The sequence below is a fragment of the Cercospora kikuchii genome (assembly GCF_019650295.1).
Source record: "Cercospora kikuchii DNA, contig_00006, whole genome shotgun sequence".
Taxonomy (NCBI): Eukaryota; Fungi; Ascomycota; class Dothideomycetes; order Mycosphaerellales; family Mycosphaerellaceae; genus Cercospora; species Cercospora kikuchii.
This window is the reverse complement of record NW_025408587.1, coordinates 2,206,691-2,223,732: the sequence shown is the minus strand read 5'-3', so window position 1 is coordinate 2,223,732 and position 17,042 is coordinate 2,206,691. Positions and strand designations below refer to the sequence as shown.

Here is a 17,042-nt window from a genome sequence, read left to right as displayed (position 1 = left end):
AATCCTCACATGTGTACAATGCAGGACCAGCGAACTCAAGAGCCACAGTCCCCCGCATGATGAACGCCCGCATGATTTACGGGCTGACGATCATGTTTGCGAGCCCTCTCGCGAACTTTCAGCGAGACCAGAAGCCCAACATCCGCGTTGTGTGAGTTCGAGATTCAATCGACGGGCATACTTCTGTGACTTTCCCACTGGCTTCCTCACGAGGACAAGACTTCCTTCTGCCGTTCCTCGTACCTCACACGGCCGCGCTCAGTCGGGCGATACCTCGGTCTGGCGGAACTTCAGCCTTGCGATCTGCCAGCCCTGCGGGACCTCAGCCTTGCACTATCGCAGCCTTGTAGTGAGTACCTCAGCCTTGTGGCCCCTGAGATCGTGCGCCGCTCAGTCTTCTGACGACTTGGCAGCGGGGTTTCTTCGGTTCGAGCAACGCAATAAAGTAACCAGAGCATAGAAGCATAATGCACACCGGCCTGCCTCCATTGAGCCAGTAATATGCGCTGCTTGTATGTCTGTATCGAACATGCCGAAGGCTACAGATACTCCATGCTCTGTCGGTAAACGATCGAAAGGAGGAGCTTCACTGACCGCTCCTGCTAAGTCTAGTCATGAAATCCATATGCCCATCGTTTGACGAGATTAATACACAAAGCTGATCATCTGTCGCCTTGACCCACCTTGCAGCAAAGATTTATGCTTCCTCTGGGATTGGCGTATTTTCCTCTGAGCAGTAGACATTGCCTAGAGGCGCAGAATCTTTGGCCCGCCTCCAGAAACTTTGCCCTCCGAGAGATCAATCTGCCATGCCGAGATTGATACCGATGCGATTGATGATATCCCGATTAAAGCCAGATGAGTGTCCATGTTGCATCAAAAGATGCAACTCCAAACCTATTATGTACTCTGGGTTTTTCTGTAGAATCGCCAAGTCTTTATCCGAGATGGGTTTCGCAACGGAACGACATGGATTTGGCGCTCCATTGAAAGCCACTGGGACCTCATCGGATTCTGAGAGCAAGACAGGAGGGTCGACAGCAACAAATTGGCGCTTCTCGATCGCCGCGGCTGCCGCTTGGTCAACCAACTGGTTGTATTCATCTCCAGATATGACTGGACCCATTATTTTGTCCAGTCGTTCAGCGATCTCGGCTAGTCTTGCCTGAGCTATGAGCATGGTACGAAGCCTCTTCTGCTTCGGCTGTTGCTTATTCTTCTGCTTCGGCTGTTGCTTGTTCTTTTGCTTCGGCTGTTGCTTATCTCACTTCATCTTCTTGAGCAAAAGGTAGAGGTTGGACCCCGTTCGCTGCCAGGCCCCGAGATTGAATAAAGTTTTGGGCCGATGAGAAGTAGATGAACGTTCGCCTAACTCCTCGGAGAGGAAAGAGCCGACGACGTTCCAACCGGACTGCTCTCGAACGATGTCCACGGCGGTAGCAAGGGCTAAAGGTGGCGATGGGTAATCGACGAGGTCATGTGCGAGACGAATGACAGCTTGCATGCCCCGTACAATTATAGCAGAGGTCAATCTCGAATGATCGAACTGTTGAGGATGGTACAATGGTAAGAAGATGGAAGAGTCGTCGATCGCAAGCTGAAAGGGAGCGTTCCAGAGATTACTCGACGTCCGCGTGTTGTGCAGCATGATGTGATGATTCTCATATGGGAATTGTTCAGCTCCGAGGGCCAATCTCAACCTGGCGTTGGGTGAAGCCACCAGCAAATTGTCAAAGTGCTCGATCTTGGCCATATTTTGAGCCCCAATTATCCGCTCCGCGCGACTCTCAGCAGTTTTTCGCTCGAGAATTGTCTGTTTGATAGGCCGCGCGTCGATTGAAAGCACGCTGTGGTCGAATGGGCCAGAATAATACGTCTGCATCCACTCCATTGATGTGCTCTGTTCGGCCGTGGACGGATAATTGCCAATGACAACGATCTTGGCCTGAGCAGGGCATCCCTTAGGTGGTGTGAACGAGGTCTTGGGAAAGTGCTGGGAAGATATCGAGATCTCAGCGACCATCTGGAAGAAAGACTGTCATACAGATACACAGTCAACGCCTCTGCGAGACTTCAATGTCGTGAAGAATGCCTTGTCAAGATCACCATCTTCTAGGTCGTCAAGAGAGTGAGGCCCGGGGCAGTTCAACGTCCGAGGACCATTGAGAATGCTCTTGAGGCAACCTGCGGTCTCTTGAGGCAGTTGCGACAGGAACCAGTCGACCCTGTTCGTTCTGGGCAACGCGAGAAGCTCAACTGTAGATACAAAGCTCCGCGCCTCAACCGCCAGCCAGGACAGCTTGCCAGCAGAGCCTGCCTCAATGTCACTTATTTGGGCGTTGGGACGCAAATCCTAGTGTCTGAATACCTTCGCTCCAGTCGTGAGTCTTCTAATCCGCACGTCAGTTGATGGCCAGGTGGACGAAGGAAGTGTTCACGGCTACCCTGCCTCCGGTAACAGTTCCACGATCCCCATTCGGCTAGTTGCTAGGAGTGTGCTTGTTGTTACGGCGCTTGGAATTTTAGGCAATCGCCCCGGAAAGAAGTCCGAAAAGCATTTCCTCGGAAAAAGAGGAAACATCGGATTTAACACTCGAACAGCGCCCGAGGAGGATTAGCAATATCCGCATCAGCTCGACGCGACATTTAGGCCATGGAGAATGTGACAAGGACAACGATGTCGGTCTGTGTTAGTCGATTTGTGGAGTCGGTTGCTGCATGAGACTGTCCAAATTGAGAATTGCTGGCGAGAAGGATTCGTGATCAATATAATGGAATTTCGTCACTGATGCCTTGACCCGATTGATGCGAGTAGGCCTACCTAGTGCCATGATGAGTACTCCACGGCATCGTACTGTATGCTCAAGGCTAGGCCCTTTCGCTTTGCAGTGCAAGGCTCCTCTGGCCTCGTGAGCTATTCAGACGGCGCGCTGTGAGAGTTCTCGTCTTTCACGACCTGTCAGTCGAAGCGTATTGCTCCTCTCGGTCAATTCTCGCGGCTGCCATGCGTGCTCTTGAGTCGCGGGGTCATTCTTCCTCTGCGGAATTCTTGATTTCTGTGAAGTCTGGCACATTTGGCCTGCTTCGAATGGGTCAAGCAAACCAAGCTCTTTGCTTGGTAAGCTTGGCCTCATCCGTTTCTCCCGAGTAGGTCCCAAGAGGGGCGTCCCCTATGCCGATGTGACCGGGGCCCATGCTTGGAAAGGCAGCAGCATCGTGCATCTCAATGTCCATTGCTGTTGACTGGGAAAGAGAAACTGGCCATGAAATGGCATAGAGACCAAACTGGTCAGGCCATTTGAAGACGATAGCTCGCTTTCGCGTGTATCCGCGGTCTAGACTCGGGTCCGAAAGCAGGTCTCGCGCCAATCACTTCTTTGCATAGGACTAGACCATTTACGCAGGCTTGTGAGTTTCGGGCCCTTTCTCTGTATCCTCGGTGGCGGTGCCAGTCGTAAGCAAGGCTGTCGCGGGGCCCGGAGCAGCTTGGCTCGGATGTCCAGTCCAGAAGAGAGGCTTGCGGCTTGCGCAAGGCTGTCTTCGAATGGTACGAGCACCACATTCGCAAGGCCTTTGTAGTTCGAGACCGAGATGATAGTGTGAGGCCCACAAGTGGCTGGTCTTCGTAAGCTGCAGGTCGGCGCTGGCAGTCGCGCGCCAGCGCGCCTTCCGCAACTCTACCGTGCGTGCAGAGATTTGCTTGGGGAAGGTGAAATTTTGATGGTTTCTCAGCAAAACTTCGAGTACTCCAAAACGATTAGCCCCACCACAAGTGCTCAATGTGATGCGTTTACCTTCGCCTACTCAAACACCGCTTGTACCAGCGATGTTTCCGGGTTGATGCTGTAGATCTGTGCGAATCAAGATCGGTAGCACAAGAGAATAGCCCGAATGAGATTTGATCGTCAAGCAGGGGCTGTGACGACACTGGCAGCCCTCCTCGACGCGCCAGCGCCATGCAGTAGTGATTCATTTTCTTTGCACACCAGCTCAGGATTTCGAAATCTTCTGATTGGCAATCAACAGCATCGAAGTCGTTCGGAACGTGCTGAGGGACTTCGGAACAGCTCAACGCCCGTCAGAATTGACCGTTCGAATGTTACCGCAGCAGGAAAGACAATGTCTTTCTGCGGGAGCTTCACTGCAACAAGGTGCCTTGTGAGAGTGATGGTTGCACTAGTTGCATGAAACGGAACATTTCAACGTTAGCAGCATCCATATGGTGGAGCATGGCTGACACGAGGTTATGGTGCTGTGTTGTCTTCGTCATCTCGTCTCAGATTGTAATGTCTCAGGTTCGCAAGGTGGCGACCAATATCTTGTGACATTCGGTTCGGCGCTGAGACTGTCAACTGTTGTGTCCAGGAGACGTCGGTGCGTGAGGCAATTGCGTCTGCAAAGACATGTCTGCAATTTCCCAAAGGGTGGAAATGTCATAACCTCAACACGTCGATGGAATTGAGATTATTTCCCCACACTAGCGGGAAGCACGAGTAAGAAGACACATGCGTATCGTGTCATCTGCAGGAGGGTTCCTGGGCAGTCCGTGTCATGTCATATAGGTGATGCGGAGCTTGTTCATTTGGTCAATGCCAAGCAGGTCGACGCAGTCTGCAGCCATTGCGATTTCTGAAAGGGGAAAGTAGAGCTGGTGGCACGGTTGTGGTGTTCGTTGGGCATCCACCGGAAGCTGCATAAACGCCTGTGAAACGTTGACATGTGAGGCCCATATCCGGCCGAGGATTGGCAGTATTGCTCGGTAATGGCTGTCTGTCATTCGCACGCGAAGATATTTGGTGGATTGAGCCGTACTGTTGGGTGGGGAGATCCTTCGCTGCTCCAGATGAAGTGCAGTCCGGGACGCCACAAGCCGAAAGTCGAGGTACCAGGTACTTGCAAAAAGCTGACACACCCTGGACGAGCTGAAAACTAGGTGCTGCGCCTGAGACCACGCTCGTATGTAGGGATGAAATTTTCTCAGCCATGCTCGTGTTGGTGAGAGCAGCTACAGCGGCGAGCTAGCCATAAGCGCGGGTGTCAATGGCAGACAAGACTCCCCGCCGGAAGCATTGGTGGCCGAGAAAGGCAATAGATTTAAAGCGGATCCCTGCGTGATGTGATGGAGCAAAGCGTCTGGCATAACGCCAGTGCGCCCAAGTTCACCGCCCCGCACCGGATTCTGGTCGCAAAGGCAATATCACTGGGCTTGGTACTAGAGAGCATGTAGACAGGTCTTTTCATGCTAGGCCATGAAACAGAAGCGGTCCTGCTTATGCGATTAAGCTCGGAGCACAGCTCCAGGGCCGCACGTCGCGGCACCGATGGGAGGGTTGATGGAGATGGAGTCGCTGGGATGCGGGCAGTGCAATGCTGCCACTAGATTGAGGCTGAGAGATGAATGGGACTGGCTGGACATGAGCCAAGCTCGGCTTGGCTCCAGCGGGCGGGTGAGAGCTTCTGGGTCTGTCTGCACATTGACGGTGTCGATGCGCTGAGATCGCACATCCTCCCCCATCCGCTGTCGCTGTCGCTGTCGCTATTGCTCGGCCTCGCCCCATCGCCTTCCTTGGCCTTCGCTTTTGTGACAGTTCCGTCAGATCAGTCTCCGACGCCGACGCTCAGCTGCTGATTCACGCCCCCCGGCTTTGCACGCGCGCCCAACCGAACGACACGGCGCACCGCGAACCCGCAGTCGGATCAGCCAGCAGTTCACAGACACACCAGCCAATACCGCCTGCCGCGTGCCTGCCTGCCTGCCTGTCTGCTCCCTCGGCGGCCACTCTCCGCCCCTCCACGCCCGCACTGGTCAGTCGCAGTCGCATTTGGCGCTGTTCCTTCCGGCAAAAAGTGTCAGGGAGGCTGCTGCCCATGACCGGCTCTTTCCTATGTCCTCCATGAACTCGCGTTTCAGACGACTCGTCGGTTCGACACGCAGAAGCAGCAGCAACTCCGTCGCCGGCAGCCAGAGCTCCAACGCAGGCAGTACCACCACCCTCTCCGCCCCCGCCAATCGTCCCTCGCCGTCGCGCGCCGGCCCCACGGCTCCATCAGCTACTTCAGCGCCCGCGCCCACCACCAACGGCACCTCGTCGCCCGCGAACGCGCCCGCCAGCACCGCTGCTGTTGCCTCGAACGGCGTCTCGCGCGATCCAAGTCAGTCAAACAGCAACGCTCCGCCGCAGGCTGCCTCGGCCTCGTCGACCTCGCTCGCCATGAACCCCAACAGCCAGCCTCTGGGTCGGCCGCCGTCATACCAGTACGCCAATCAGGGAGGGAACTTGGGCGCTCCGGGGCATCCTAACCAAGGCAGGCCATCGAGTCCTATGCCTCCGCCCATCAACACCGGCGGCGGTCACGGCTACCCACCGCAGCATCAGCCGCAGCTGTACGGTCAGCCCGCTCCCCCGGGCTACCCCATGGGCCAGCCGCATCCGGGACAAGCAGGCTACGGCTATGGACCGCAAGCAGTGCACCCCTACAACAACGGGCGACACGAGGTGCAGGGCGACAATTCTAGAAGCAAAGCGCAACTCATCGTCGGCATTGATTTCGTGAGTCGGTCTGGGCAGATAGTGGGATCGAATACTGACAGCGACGGCAGGGCACGACATTCTCTGGCGTAGCGTTCGCCTTTGCCACCAACACCGAGGCCAAAGAGGATATCATTGTCGAATGGCCAGGCGCTGGTACGCAGACGAAGCAAAAGGTGAGTACTGAAATTGCGACGTGCCAACAATGTCGTGCTAACCGAACCGCAGATCCCAACTGTGCTATACTATGACCAGCACCAGCAGGTAGTAGGTTGGGGTCCAGATATCGCCGAAGCCCTCGCACCTACTGGCTACCCAAAGCCGGGAGTCCAGAAAGTGGAGTGGTTCAAGCTTCAGCTTATGCTTTCCGGTAACACATATATCGACCCTATCAACCTCCCACCGCTTCCTCCTGGAAAGTCCGAAATCGATGTCGCTGCCGATTACCTGTTCAAACTGCGGCAGGCGATGCGCAACCAATTACAAAAGACTTTGGGTGAGGTGTTCAACCGAGAAGAGCGTAACATCAAGTACTTCTTGACAGTTCCGGCCATTTGGAACGATGCTGGTAAGGCAGCAACCAGAGCTGCGGCGATTCAAGCTGGTTTCCTGCGAGACGAGAATGACAACCGATTGACACTTATCTCCGAGCCCGAGGCTGCAGCTATGTTCTGCTCAAAGACTGGCCTTCTGAACCTGAAGGTCCACGATGCGGTCCTCATTGTCGATTGTGGTGGAGGCACTGTCGATTTGATTGCATACGAAGTTGAAGAGGAGTCGCCATTCACCGTGGCCGAATGCACTGCTGGTTCCGGAGACTCCTGCGGATCAACAGCGCTGAACAGGAACTTCTCCAATATTCTGCGGGCCAAGATTAGGAAAATGAAACTGCCAGATGGCTCAAAGACTGCAGGCAAGGTCTACGCAAAATGTATCATGGACTTTGAGAACAGAATCAAGGCAGACTTCCGCAACAATGGCCAGAAGTGGGCTGTTGATGTTGGAATTGAGGCCGAGTTTCCTGAGGCGGGTATTGAGGAAGGTTACATGACTTTCACTAACGAGGAAATCTTGCAATGTTTCGAGCCCGTGGTCAATCGCATTTTGGAACTGGTCAGGAACCAGATCATTGCGATCCAAGCACAGAACAGGGCGCTACAGGTATGACGATCGACGACTCTTATTGATCGCTGATCGGTCGCTAACGTGATGTAGAATGTGCTCGTGGTTGGAGGTTTCGGCGCCTCAGAGTATCTCTTCCAGCAGATCAAGTTACACGTGCCTCCGCAATTCCAGAACAAAGTCGTGCGACCTATGGACTCGGTCGCGGCCATTGTCAAAGGAGCAGTCACAGCTGGTATCACGGAGCGAGTCATCACGTCGCGTGTGGCACGAAGGCATTACCTCATGGCTACGCTGCAGCCGTTCAAGGAAGGACATCATCCCGAGCAATACCGTGTGCCTTCGCTCGATGGTAAGGACCGCTGCAAGTACACACGACAGATCTTTGTGCAGAAGGGACAACGGGTCAAGATTGGCGAGCCAGTCAAGGTGTCCTTCTTCAGACAAGTCGCGCCCGGTGCAACATTGATGTATGAGGATGTTCTGTATGCCTGCGACGAAGATGTATGCCCGGAATATACAAAGGATCCCCGTAAGCACAATCTTACATCTGGCGCTCTCAGAGAGTATACTAATCACGTTCACAGGCATCAAGGAGGTTGTCACACTTACATCTGACCTCAGTCGGAAGAACCTCGAAAAGGATTTCGAACGAATGGATACCCCACAAGGCACCTTCTACCGCGTATACTTCGACATTTACCTGACCCTCGACGGCTCTGAGTTCAGCGCAGAGCTAGTCTGTCAAGGCGAAGTCATGGGCCGATGCTCTGCCAGATTCCGATAAACCATGACACTCACGTAGAAGCACAGCACAGCGAGGCGTTACGGGGGTAATTGTGCAGTCCAAACGTCGTTCCAGGATCAAATATGAGAACTTGATGAGCTCATCGGAGCTGGCGGGTTCTTTACGCATGAGTTAGAAGGAAAATTGGGCATTTGGATGACGCAAAGCACAGTATGCTATTTCCATCGAGACTGCCAGGACTGCCGGCCGAAGATCTACGAAGAGACGCGACTTCTTGACGAGAAGTGATGCGACAAGGCAGCAGAGCGGCGGAGCATGAACGCCTTATTTCCAGCAGCGACGCACTCAACACGCGTCAATTCGATGGAAACCCGACCGAGGCTTGGCGCTGGACAGTAACACCACCTCCACAACCACCACGAACACAAGCTTGACAGTATACAGCGCAGGCGTAGCGGAGGACGATAATGCGAATCCACAAATCTTTGGCACGAGTACCCATGGGTCGATGTTTTGGCGGGCTTTTTCTGTTCATCTGGACATGATGGGATTTCTTTTTCGAGTACTTAGCTTTTTTACTTGGTCGCCCATTTAAAATCGTGTCTATAATCTGTCAATGTGACATACCTTGTCATCAAGTACGATTCACAGTGGTGAGGAAGATAAGGTTGCGAGATGCCAATCATTTCGTGGCGGTACGGTACGGTCGTGTTCCTGCCGTATTTCTGTACAAGTTTCTTCGTATCTGCAGGTGCTTGACTCTTCCCTCCTCTGCTTGCTATCGGCTTTTCGCTCGTATCCCATGCATGCCATGTGCAGCTGCCGATTGCCGAGCCGAAGGCTGTTCCCGAATGCATATTTGTACAACCACCGTCGCTTTTCCTTTCCTTCAAATCATTCCCTCCTCACAATGCGAACATTTGCTGCAGTGCATCGTTCAGTATACTCACGTTGTAGTCGATTAGCACACGTTTGTCTGCGGTGCTTCCTTGGCCCATGACGCAGATGAGGGAGAGGTATCTAGCAGAAGCATGTTAGTTTCGTCTCACAATATGAGAAGGGATAGAGGGAAGGGAAGGGAAGGGAAGGGTGCATACTCATTAATCTCCCGCGCGTAAATGTACGTGTTCCCACTCTTATCGTACGTGATGAGACTTTCGCCCACGACGGCCGAGGAAGAAGAAGAAGCATCGCTGGAATCGTGTTTGTTTTCCGGTCCATGCCATCCATAGATCTGCTTGATATCGACAATCACATCGACGTAATCGGAACAGACTTCGTAGTCTTTTAAGAATGTCGGACTCGTGTCTGTCGCGAGATAGATTTTCGAGACGGTATCGAAGAGGTAGGCTTTTTGCGTTCGGCATGTTGAGCAGAGTTTATTGAGAAGAGCTTCCATGGCTGGTAATTGCGGAAGCAATTTCTGAACGACTTTACTCATAGCTTCGTAGACGGAGTGATCGAAAATACTAGTTCGATAGAAGGCCACAGAACGATCTCCGTACCCTGCATCAGAAAGTTCATCTTGTACGCGCTGACGCACGTCACGGAAAGTATCGTACTTGTATTCTTCCGAGAGGCCGTCGGTCTTATGGACGAAGACTTCGAAGTTGAGACGTGGGTAGTTGTCCATTATGAAAGAGGCGGTTTTGATGAGGGCGTCGATGGATTGGAAGTATTCGTCTTGCATGTCGAGGACCCAGATTACGGAGCCTGTGGTTCCGCCAAAGAGGGCTTCGCGGTCGAAGTCGGGGGAGAGGTAGGGGATGTTGGGGGGAATTTCGGAGGATTCGAAGTTCATGAAGGAGGACATGGTGGCGGATTCGATTTTGTTGGTGGGGTCGAGGTAGAGGGTTTCGGCTGGAGAGAATTTCTCGAAGAGGACTTTTTGGATGGAGGATTTGCCGCTTCTGGGAGGGAGGTTAGGTGGGTGGTGGAGTAGGTCATCAAGCGTAGTTTGGCTGACCTTCGCATCCCCATGAAGAGGACTTTTGGGTTGCCCTTTCTCCGTGCGTGGCCAGGCCGTGTCGATGCATTTTGAGTGGCGTGACTCTGGTTGCTCTGGATGTGGACCTCATTAGCGAATCGTTGTTGCTCGCGGTAGTACGATGTCAGCCAGTCGTTCTCTTTGGGCGAGTTATGCGATGACGCTGTCGAGCTGTTGTGAGCGCTGGGGCCGCTGGAGGCGAAGGAGAGCTCGAAAGGGTTCTTCTTGTTCTGCTCAGGCGCAGGGGTGGGTGTGGGTGAGAGGATGTTCTCTGAGAATAGAGTGCGCATGGCGGAGACTGTGGTGATGGAGTGTCAGATTAGAAATTAAAGGTGGTTGACGATGGAGACGTGTCGTCGGCGTGGGAGCCCAATATTTACATGCTCGTTCACCACCACCAACACCACCACCACCACACCCCATCTTCTGTCGACACGAGGGAGCACGCCCACTGTCGCACATGCTTATCGCCGCCAACGAGTTCGAAAAAGACAAGACTTACACGGTGCCTTGCGGCGGTAGGCAGCCGCTGAGATAATGTCGAATAGATCACATCTCCCTCAGAGCAAGGTCATCGCCCACACACGCGCCTCCAGCAGCAGCAGCGGTTGCAGCACCGCAGCAGGACGGGAACAGGTGGTCATCGCAAAACAGCACCGCATGGCCTTGATTTTTGGGTAGTGCGCGTGAGGGAGCGAGCGGGATATAGCCTCACCTCCATCATGGCACGCTCAAGTCACAAACTCGGCAGGCAGGCAGGTCCTTGCCTGCTGCTCGCGGAACACGGCCTGTACACCGCTCTTCCTCTGCCCGCTGGGGAAGGCCTTCCGCGCGCCAGTGAGCCGTAGGCGTGAAAGTCGACGTGACGCTGCCCGGCACTGTGAGTCAAGATGCCGGACGCCAATCAGCCCTGCCTGCTCAGTACCGAGATTGTGGGATGTTGATGCTGGCGTGGGTGCTGCCCAAGCCCAATCTGTGCAGCGTGCGCCGTCTGCGATCCAGCCGGCGTGGGGAGGGAGAGCCCGGCCGTGTGTCGTGACACCTCCCCGCGCCGTGCTCGCATACAGAAAGACTGATGAACAGCGATGGATGCACGCGATGTCAAGGCCAGGATGGTGCTACACTCGTCGCTGTGGAATTCGGATCACAGGCGAGATGCAGGAGGTACGGTATACAGGATTGCTTGGCATGCTCCATGCTAATGACGCTGACGTCCCGTATCCTAGCCACTTCATCTATGAGATCTACCACTGTCGTCCAGACCGCATTAGCATGCACGTGGTCATACATGGCAATGGGACAGCCGATGCCGTGACCGAGGACGGCCTGGGCATGCTCGCTCGAGTGGCACGTTACGTATATCTATCTCGCGTACAATTCCCACGTCTTGAGCAACAATGCGTACTCCAGGTATAGTACACAGATTACTTGCTGCCGTCATTGTTCTACGGGTCGACAGGTCGCTATTGTTCTATCCCTAGTGCACCACGAATCTGTACTCGCGTGCGAAATGGCTGACAGTATCACTACTCAAGTGTCGTTCTCCAGCTCACCGCATCCTAAATTTTTAGGTACAGTTCGACGTATGCAGGCCCGCGTATTTGCTTTCACACATCCCGAGCCAGGACCTCTTTCAGGAGGAGATCATCATACTCGCAACAATGGCTGAACCTCAACTCTGCAACTTGCACGCCCGACAACAGCAATTACATCCAGGACAAGTATGATTGTGTTTGCGTGCGAGACCGCGAAAATGCCAGAAAGGGCGTGAAAACCGAAGTCTGTTGATTCCACCTAACAACTTTCACATGCACAAGCAGCTGCGGCAAACAACAAAACACTTCAAATTCTCAACAGAAAATTGCTGTCTAGATGGACATCTGCAAAGAATCACACTCGACCAAAACTTGCTCGGCGAGGCCATCTCAGGTACCTCCAAGACATCAAAGGTTGCCAGCCCAATGTCGCAAGTCGCTCGCCTCGAAGCTCTGCTGGATGATTTGTCGAAATTACTCAAACGACCCTACGACCAGCGCGACAGATTCGAGGAGGAAGAGAGTTCTGCCACGCCTGAGCAGGAAAACAGCGACAGCGGATTCTCTGACGAGCAGACAAGTCCATCAAGTGGAACATCTATGCACGAGAGTTCCTATCAAGCACCTAGTGAGAAGGCAACACTTTCCACGCTCCTCGAAAACGCCATAGACAAGACCGCCAGTCTCTTCGCCATCGAGCCACCTCGGAGTCCAGGCGCCGAGAGTCATCTCAGTTACAGCTTGGAAGTCAACTCCAAATATCGAGTGCACATGGACAAAGCTCCGGAACGTGCTGTGGAACTGGAGAAGGACTTGAGAGCTGCCAAAGCTGTTCTGGGAGATGCTGCTGGTCTCGTGGAGGAGTGCAAGTCGGTGGCGAGTAAAGTGGCGGCAGAGCAGGATGCTGCTAAGAACCTGCAAAAAGCTCTGGATTCGATGACGCTTGAGGAGCGAAGAGAGAGGGCTGGTGTCAAATCGGAGTGCTTTATTTGAATTCACAGATCTTCTTTGGCTGATTGAGAATCTGGAGGACTGTTTTGTTTAACCAGTTGCTCGCTCATTAGGAGGCGGGATCAGATGAGCAAAATCTGACTGCGTGGATATCCTCGCGTCCTCGGTAGTGCTGACACAGTGGGTCATGATCAGCTAGAATAGCTCACTTCAAGGCCAACCTTCCCAATAATTCTCTCACTCTTCTTCAAATCCACATCGGCACCGACCCCCAACAGTAGCTCTTTGAATCGGCATTCCCACAGTAGCCCAACCTTTCCATGATTGTCCACCCTCGCCTTCAACACCCCCTTCACATCCTCATCCGTCTTCTTCCACCCAGCACGAATGAGCTGCTGCGCCCACACATTCTCCTCCGTAGGCTGCTCCCGCTGCCACAATTCCAGTCCTACAACAACGTCGCTCTCATAGCTGTACACATTGAAATCAAAACGCGAGCACAATGCCAGATTCGGTCCCGCTTTGACAGCATACGTGGAAGACAGATTCCCCATAAGCGGGTTGACTGTTAGAGCCATTGTATAGGGAAACCCAGTATGCGAAGGCAATGTGGTGAAGCGCAGTCCTGTGCTGATGCCGCCGGATTTGTTTAGTGGACTGAAATATGCCTCGGCACCTGCGCTCAGTCTTCCACCTTGATGATCCCAAGGATGAGCGGGCAATTTGTCGATTTGTATCGCATGTTGGTCCTCGAGAGCATGGCGTGGGTCGTGGCCAAAGTTGTAAAGACCGCGAACGCCCAGCAATGCTGAGTCTGTCGAGTACAGATACTCTGTCGTGTATTTTCCCTGATCGTTTTGCAAAGTAGCCAGAAGCGTGCCTCCATTCGGCAATCTCTCATCTGATACGCATTTCAACTGAAGCAGGCGGCTTGGGGAGATTCGTCGTAGATATAATGCTTCGAGCGAACTGTTGGGTAGGTACAGCCGGCCGTAAAGCAACGAATCCTTTTTGCGGTCTGCTGATAAGATGTCCTTACCATCTGGCCCCCGCAGCTCCTGCAAATGCCGATATCCTCTCACCAATTTGCTCAACGGCACATCACTGCTCTTACTCGCAACTTGTAGGCCCAGATTCGTGTACAAGAAGCTCAAGGATCCGTCTACCACGCCTCTACTACCAAGCGTATACGATGTCGCAAAGTTCGGCGACGATAAGGAGGAGACATGGAGTCTCAGACCAGATGGAATCTGGAAGTCGAGAAGGTTGATCGAGGTTGTGGTCAAGGAGGCATAGCTGTTGTCGACGTTCCATCGCGATTTGCGATAGAACGCTGTCTGGACATAGTCCATGAAATTGAGCATGTTGCTTTTGGAGGTTTCATTTTGTGTTCATTGTTTCGGTGGGGGTGAGCAGTGTGCTGTGGTTGCGAAAGCGCGTTGTTCGAGGAAGCTACAGCTGGAGATGCGGGTGTGCCTGAATGCCTGAAGATTTGACTTCACTTCTTGGCGCTGGGTGGAACAATTCGCGAATACGGTGCAACTCTGCAACGGCGATACTTGAATCCCTCACATGCTGCGAATCGATTCAATACACTGTTATAAGGCGTTCAAATCATTCGTTATGCTGTCTTCCCCCAGAATGCTTCGATACAATCAGACTCGACAAACTGATAGGCTTATCGACCAAATGCAAGTATTGGTGCAATTGACGGGCGGAAACGATCCGGTTGTGGACCGAGTGAGCTTTCCTTATGCCTGAATTGACTCCAAAAAAAGACGTGGCCGCCTGCTGCATTTTTAGGCACCCGAATGGCTTGGCATTCACCTGACCCACGGAGATAGCCAACACCACACCACACAACCATTCTATACCATTAGAACGATATAAACCCGCCAAAAAGACAGGGCTCAACTCGGAATTGAACCAAGGACCTCTTGCAAGCAGAGCACGAAGCTACCCAAAGCAAGAATCATACCACTAGACCATTGAGCCGAAGAAACAAGTTTGTAGTGCTTGCTTCGATGGAGTGAGAGTATCTCACCAATATCATATATCTTCCAAGTTGTCTACGCCCCAGCTGGCGCAAGTATGAAGCTCGAAGCTGCAACATGACGTTGAGTCGGCCTACAGTAGCTCTCTCATGTCCCATGGCCAAGTGATGATGATCTGCTTGGGGAATAAACCGCTCACATACGTGGCTTTCATCCTACATGTGACTCAGGCTCACGATGTTCACACGAAAGACCTTGCTAACGCGCAGAATATTGCTCGCACGAGCATATGACGTCGGGCCCTACCTAGCTCGCCGTGACACTCGAAGACGAAATGCCACGAAGGCATCGCCTAAACCGAAGCTTGTCGACCTCAGTCGAGAGCTCTATCATCGCAGCCCTGCCCATCCATTCCATCCTCCGGTCGTTCTTACGCCATGGGACACACACCAGCCAAAGAAGGCCGGGAACACCACTCTCCGATCAGCTTCCTACTATATATCAATGAGCGATCATGCTGGTACTCATGTTGACGCGCCGAAGCATTTTGATCCGACTCCAGGCGCTCTGTCGATCGATCAGATTCCTCTCGACAATTTCTACACCTCAGCAATATGTCTCGACCTCTCTCACGTGGAGCTCAAAGCCACGATTAGTGTGCAAGAAATGGAAGACGCATTACAAAAGACAGGCGAACAAATCCATGAAGAAGACACAGTCATGATATACATGGCTTTCAACAAGCGCGTACCATCCAGCGATCCACGTTGGCAACACGACTTTCCTGGCCTGTCTCTCGAAGCTGTCCATTGGCTAGCAGATAAAGGCTGCAAGATCTTTGGTGTGGAAGCTATAAGCCCTGCTCCAGAAGGCGAGCCAAATTTTCAAGCCCATAACGCTTGCGGAGAACGCAATACCACTCACATTGAAGGCCTGGACAACCTCGAACAGGTGGTAGGTAAGGGCAGATTTCGCTTCATAGGCTCCCCACTGAAGATCCGGGATGGGAGTGGAGGACCTATGAGAGCTGTTGCACTGCTGGAGTGAAAGTCACTCGGCGTAGGGAGGTACTACTTCAGGATCCAGTACATTCGCTTCAAAAGCAATACTCGAACATAATTTCCGGACATTTCGGCAAGTCTACGAGGACGGCACACCTTCAGACTCTGCCCCTTCCTTCAACCACCCAGGCGGTCGCGTTATCTTGGTGAGATGGTCACCATTCAATTCCTTCATATACCTACCAATGCCCTCGTGAGAATAATCGTTTTGGTTCCACATGTCTTTGTGATATCGGACTTTCTCCTCCCCGTCTATCTTCTGCAGAGTCAAGCTGACCAGGCTGTTCACAGGTTTGCTCAGTTTGATCGCCTTGACAGTATACTCCTGCCGCAGCTTGAAGACTATCCGACCATCCTCGCCTGGCTTGGCTTGATCCTTTTCAGAGGCATCTGTACTTTCCACGACTTCGGTGGCCAGAGTTTTCGAGTGGAAGATCTTGGGAATTCCATACCATTGGCCAGCAATTTTGTAACGGGTATCACAGTATGACCACGGGTCGTCGTACACCGCCTCCGGAGCATACACTTTGAGATCCTCTTCGCCCGTGCCGCCCTCTTTGCATGAACCCGAATAGAGGCTTGTGATTGCATTGACAATCTTTTGGCGTGTAGATGAGAGAGGAATTGACTTTTCTGGATGAGGCTCGTAGTCGACTTGAGTTGGCGCATTATTTTGTGGATTCTCCTTATTGTATGTGAGGTTCTGAGGATCCGGTTCAGGTTCGTATTCCTTTTCCATCTTTGCGGCATGTTCTTGAGAGGGCATGATTGAAGTGTTCTTCTGTTTCTCTTTTTCTTTGCTGCGTGGACTTGCTGTATAGTCGCTTTAGATATTACGACGGACCAGCTGATGATTTGGAGCAGAGCATGCTCTTTCACACACGGACGTGTCTCAATAATGCATCCACAAAGTTATCTGCTACACGTCATGGATGATGTCAACCCGACGTTCAGATCTCGCGGAGCTGCATCGCAGCTGCAATGATATACCTATCATCAATGTCGAACTGAGAAGATTGTTGCATTGTATTGTGGAAGTATATCCCAATGCACGCGAAGCTTCTCAAGCGCTGAACTACCAGACTGGACCTAAAAGCCTTGTTTCATGCCTCAA

General features: G+C 52.8%; 8 protein-coding genes across 8 annotated transcripts; 3 read left to right on the top strand and 5 right to left on the bottom strand.

Moving 5' to 3' along the window:
* Positions 1-799: 799 nt before the first annotated feature.
* Positions 800-1,180, bottom strand: CKM354_000979400 (uncharacterized protein; the record flags this gene model as incomplete). The annotated part of the gene is made up of 1 exon (XM_044805228.1): positions 800-1,180. One exon carries the CDS (start codon positions 1,178-1,180, stop codon positions 800-802), a length of 381 nt encoding a protein of 126 aa, XP_044661163.1.
* Positions 1,181-1,264: 84 nt separating this feature from the next.
* Positions 1,265-2,023, bottom strand: CKM354_000979300 (uncharacterized protein; the record flags this gene model as incomplete). Its single annotated transcript, XM_044805227.1, has 1 exon — positions 1,265-2,023. One exon carries the CDS (start codon positions 2,021-2,023, stop codon positions 1,265-1,267), a length of 759 nt encoding a protein of 252 aa, XP_044661162.1.
* Positions 2,024-5,885: 3,862 nt separating this feature from the next.
* Positions 5,886-8,439, top strand: CKM354_000979200 (uncharacterized protein; the record flags this gene model as incomplete). Its single annotated transcript, XM_044805226.1, has 5 exons — positions 5,886-6,551; positions 6,602-6,706; positions 6,759-7,691; positions 7,746-8,184; positions 8,240-8,439. 5 exons carry the CDS (start codon positions 5,886-5,888, stop codon positions 8,437-8,439), a joined length of 2,343 nt encoding a protein of 780 aa, XP_044661161.1.
* Positions 8,440-9,305: 866 nt separating this feature from the next.
* Positions 9,306-10,677, bottom strand: CKM354_000979100 (uncharacterized protein; the record flags this gene model as incomplete). Its single annotated transcript, XM_044805225.1, has 3 exons — positions 9,306-9,420; positions 9,498-10,310; positions 10,367-10,677. The coding sequence occupies 3 exons, from the start codon at positions 10,675-10,677 to the stop codon at positions 9,306-9,308; spliced, it is 1,239 nt and encodes a 412-aa protein (XP_044661160.1).
* A 1,671-nt stretch (positions 10,678-12,348) lies between these two features.
* CKM354_000979000 (uncharacterized protein) lies at positions 12,349-12,915 on the top strand (the record flags this gene model as incomplete). The annotated part of the gene is made up of 1 exon (XM_044805224.1): positions 12,349-12,915. The coding sequence occupies one exon, from the start codon at positions 12,349-12,351 to the stop codon at positions 12,913-12,915; it is 567 nt and encodes a 188-aa protein (XP_044661159.1).
* Positions 12,916-13,064: 149 nt separating this feature from the next.
* CKM354_000978900 (uncharacterized protein) lies at positions 13,065-14,237 on the bottom strand (the record flags this gene model as incomplete). The annotated part of the gene is made up of 1 exon (XM_044805223.1): positions 13,065-14,237. One exon carries the CDS (start codon positions 14,235-14,237, stop codon positions 13,065-13,067), a length of 1,173 nt encoding a protein of 390 aa, XP_044661158.1.
* Positions 14,238-15,104: 867 nt separating this feature from the next.
* Positions 15,105-15,914, top strand: CKM354_000978800 (uncharacterized protein; the record flags this gene model as incomplete). Its single annotated transcript, XM_044805222.1, has 1 exon — positions 15,105-15,914. The coding sequence occupies one exon, from the start codon at positions 15,105-15,107 to the stop codon at positions 15,912-15,914; it is 810 nt and encodes a 269-aa protein (XP_044661157.1).
* Positions 15,915-16,007: 93 nt separating this feature from the next.
* On the bottom strand, positions 16,008-16,694 carry CKM354_000978700 (uncharacterized protein; the record flags this gene model as incomplete). The annotated part of the gene is made up of 1 exon (XM_044805221.1): positions 16,008-16,694. The coding sequence occupies one exon, from the start codon at positions 16,692-16,694 to the stop codon at positions 16,008-16,010; it is 687 nt and encodes a 228-aa protein (XP_044661156.1).
* Positions 16,695-17,042: the final 348 nt, after the last annotated feature.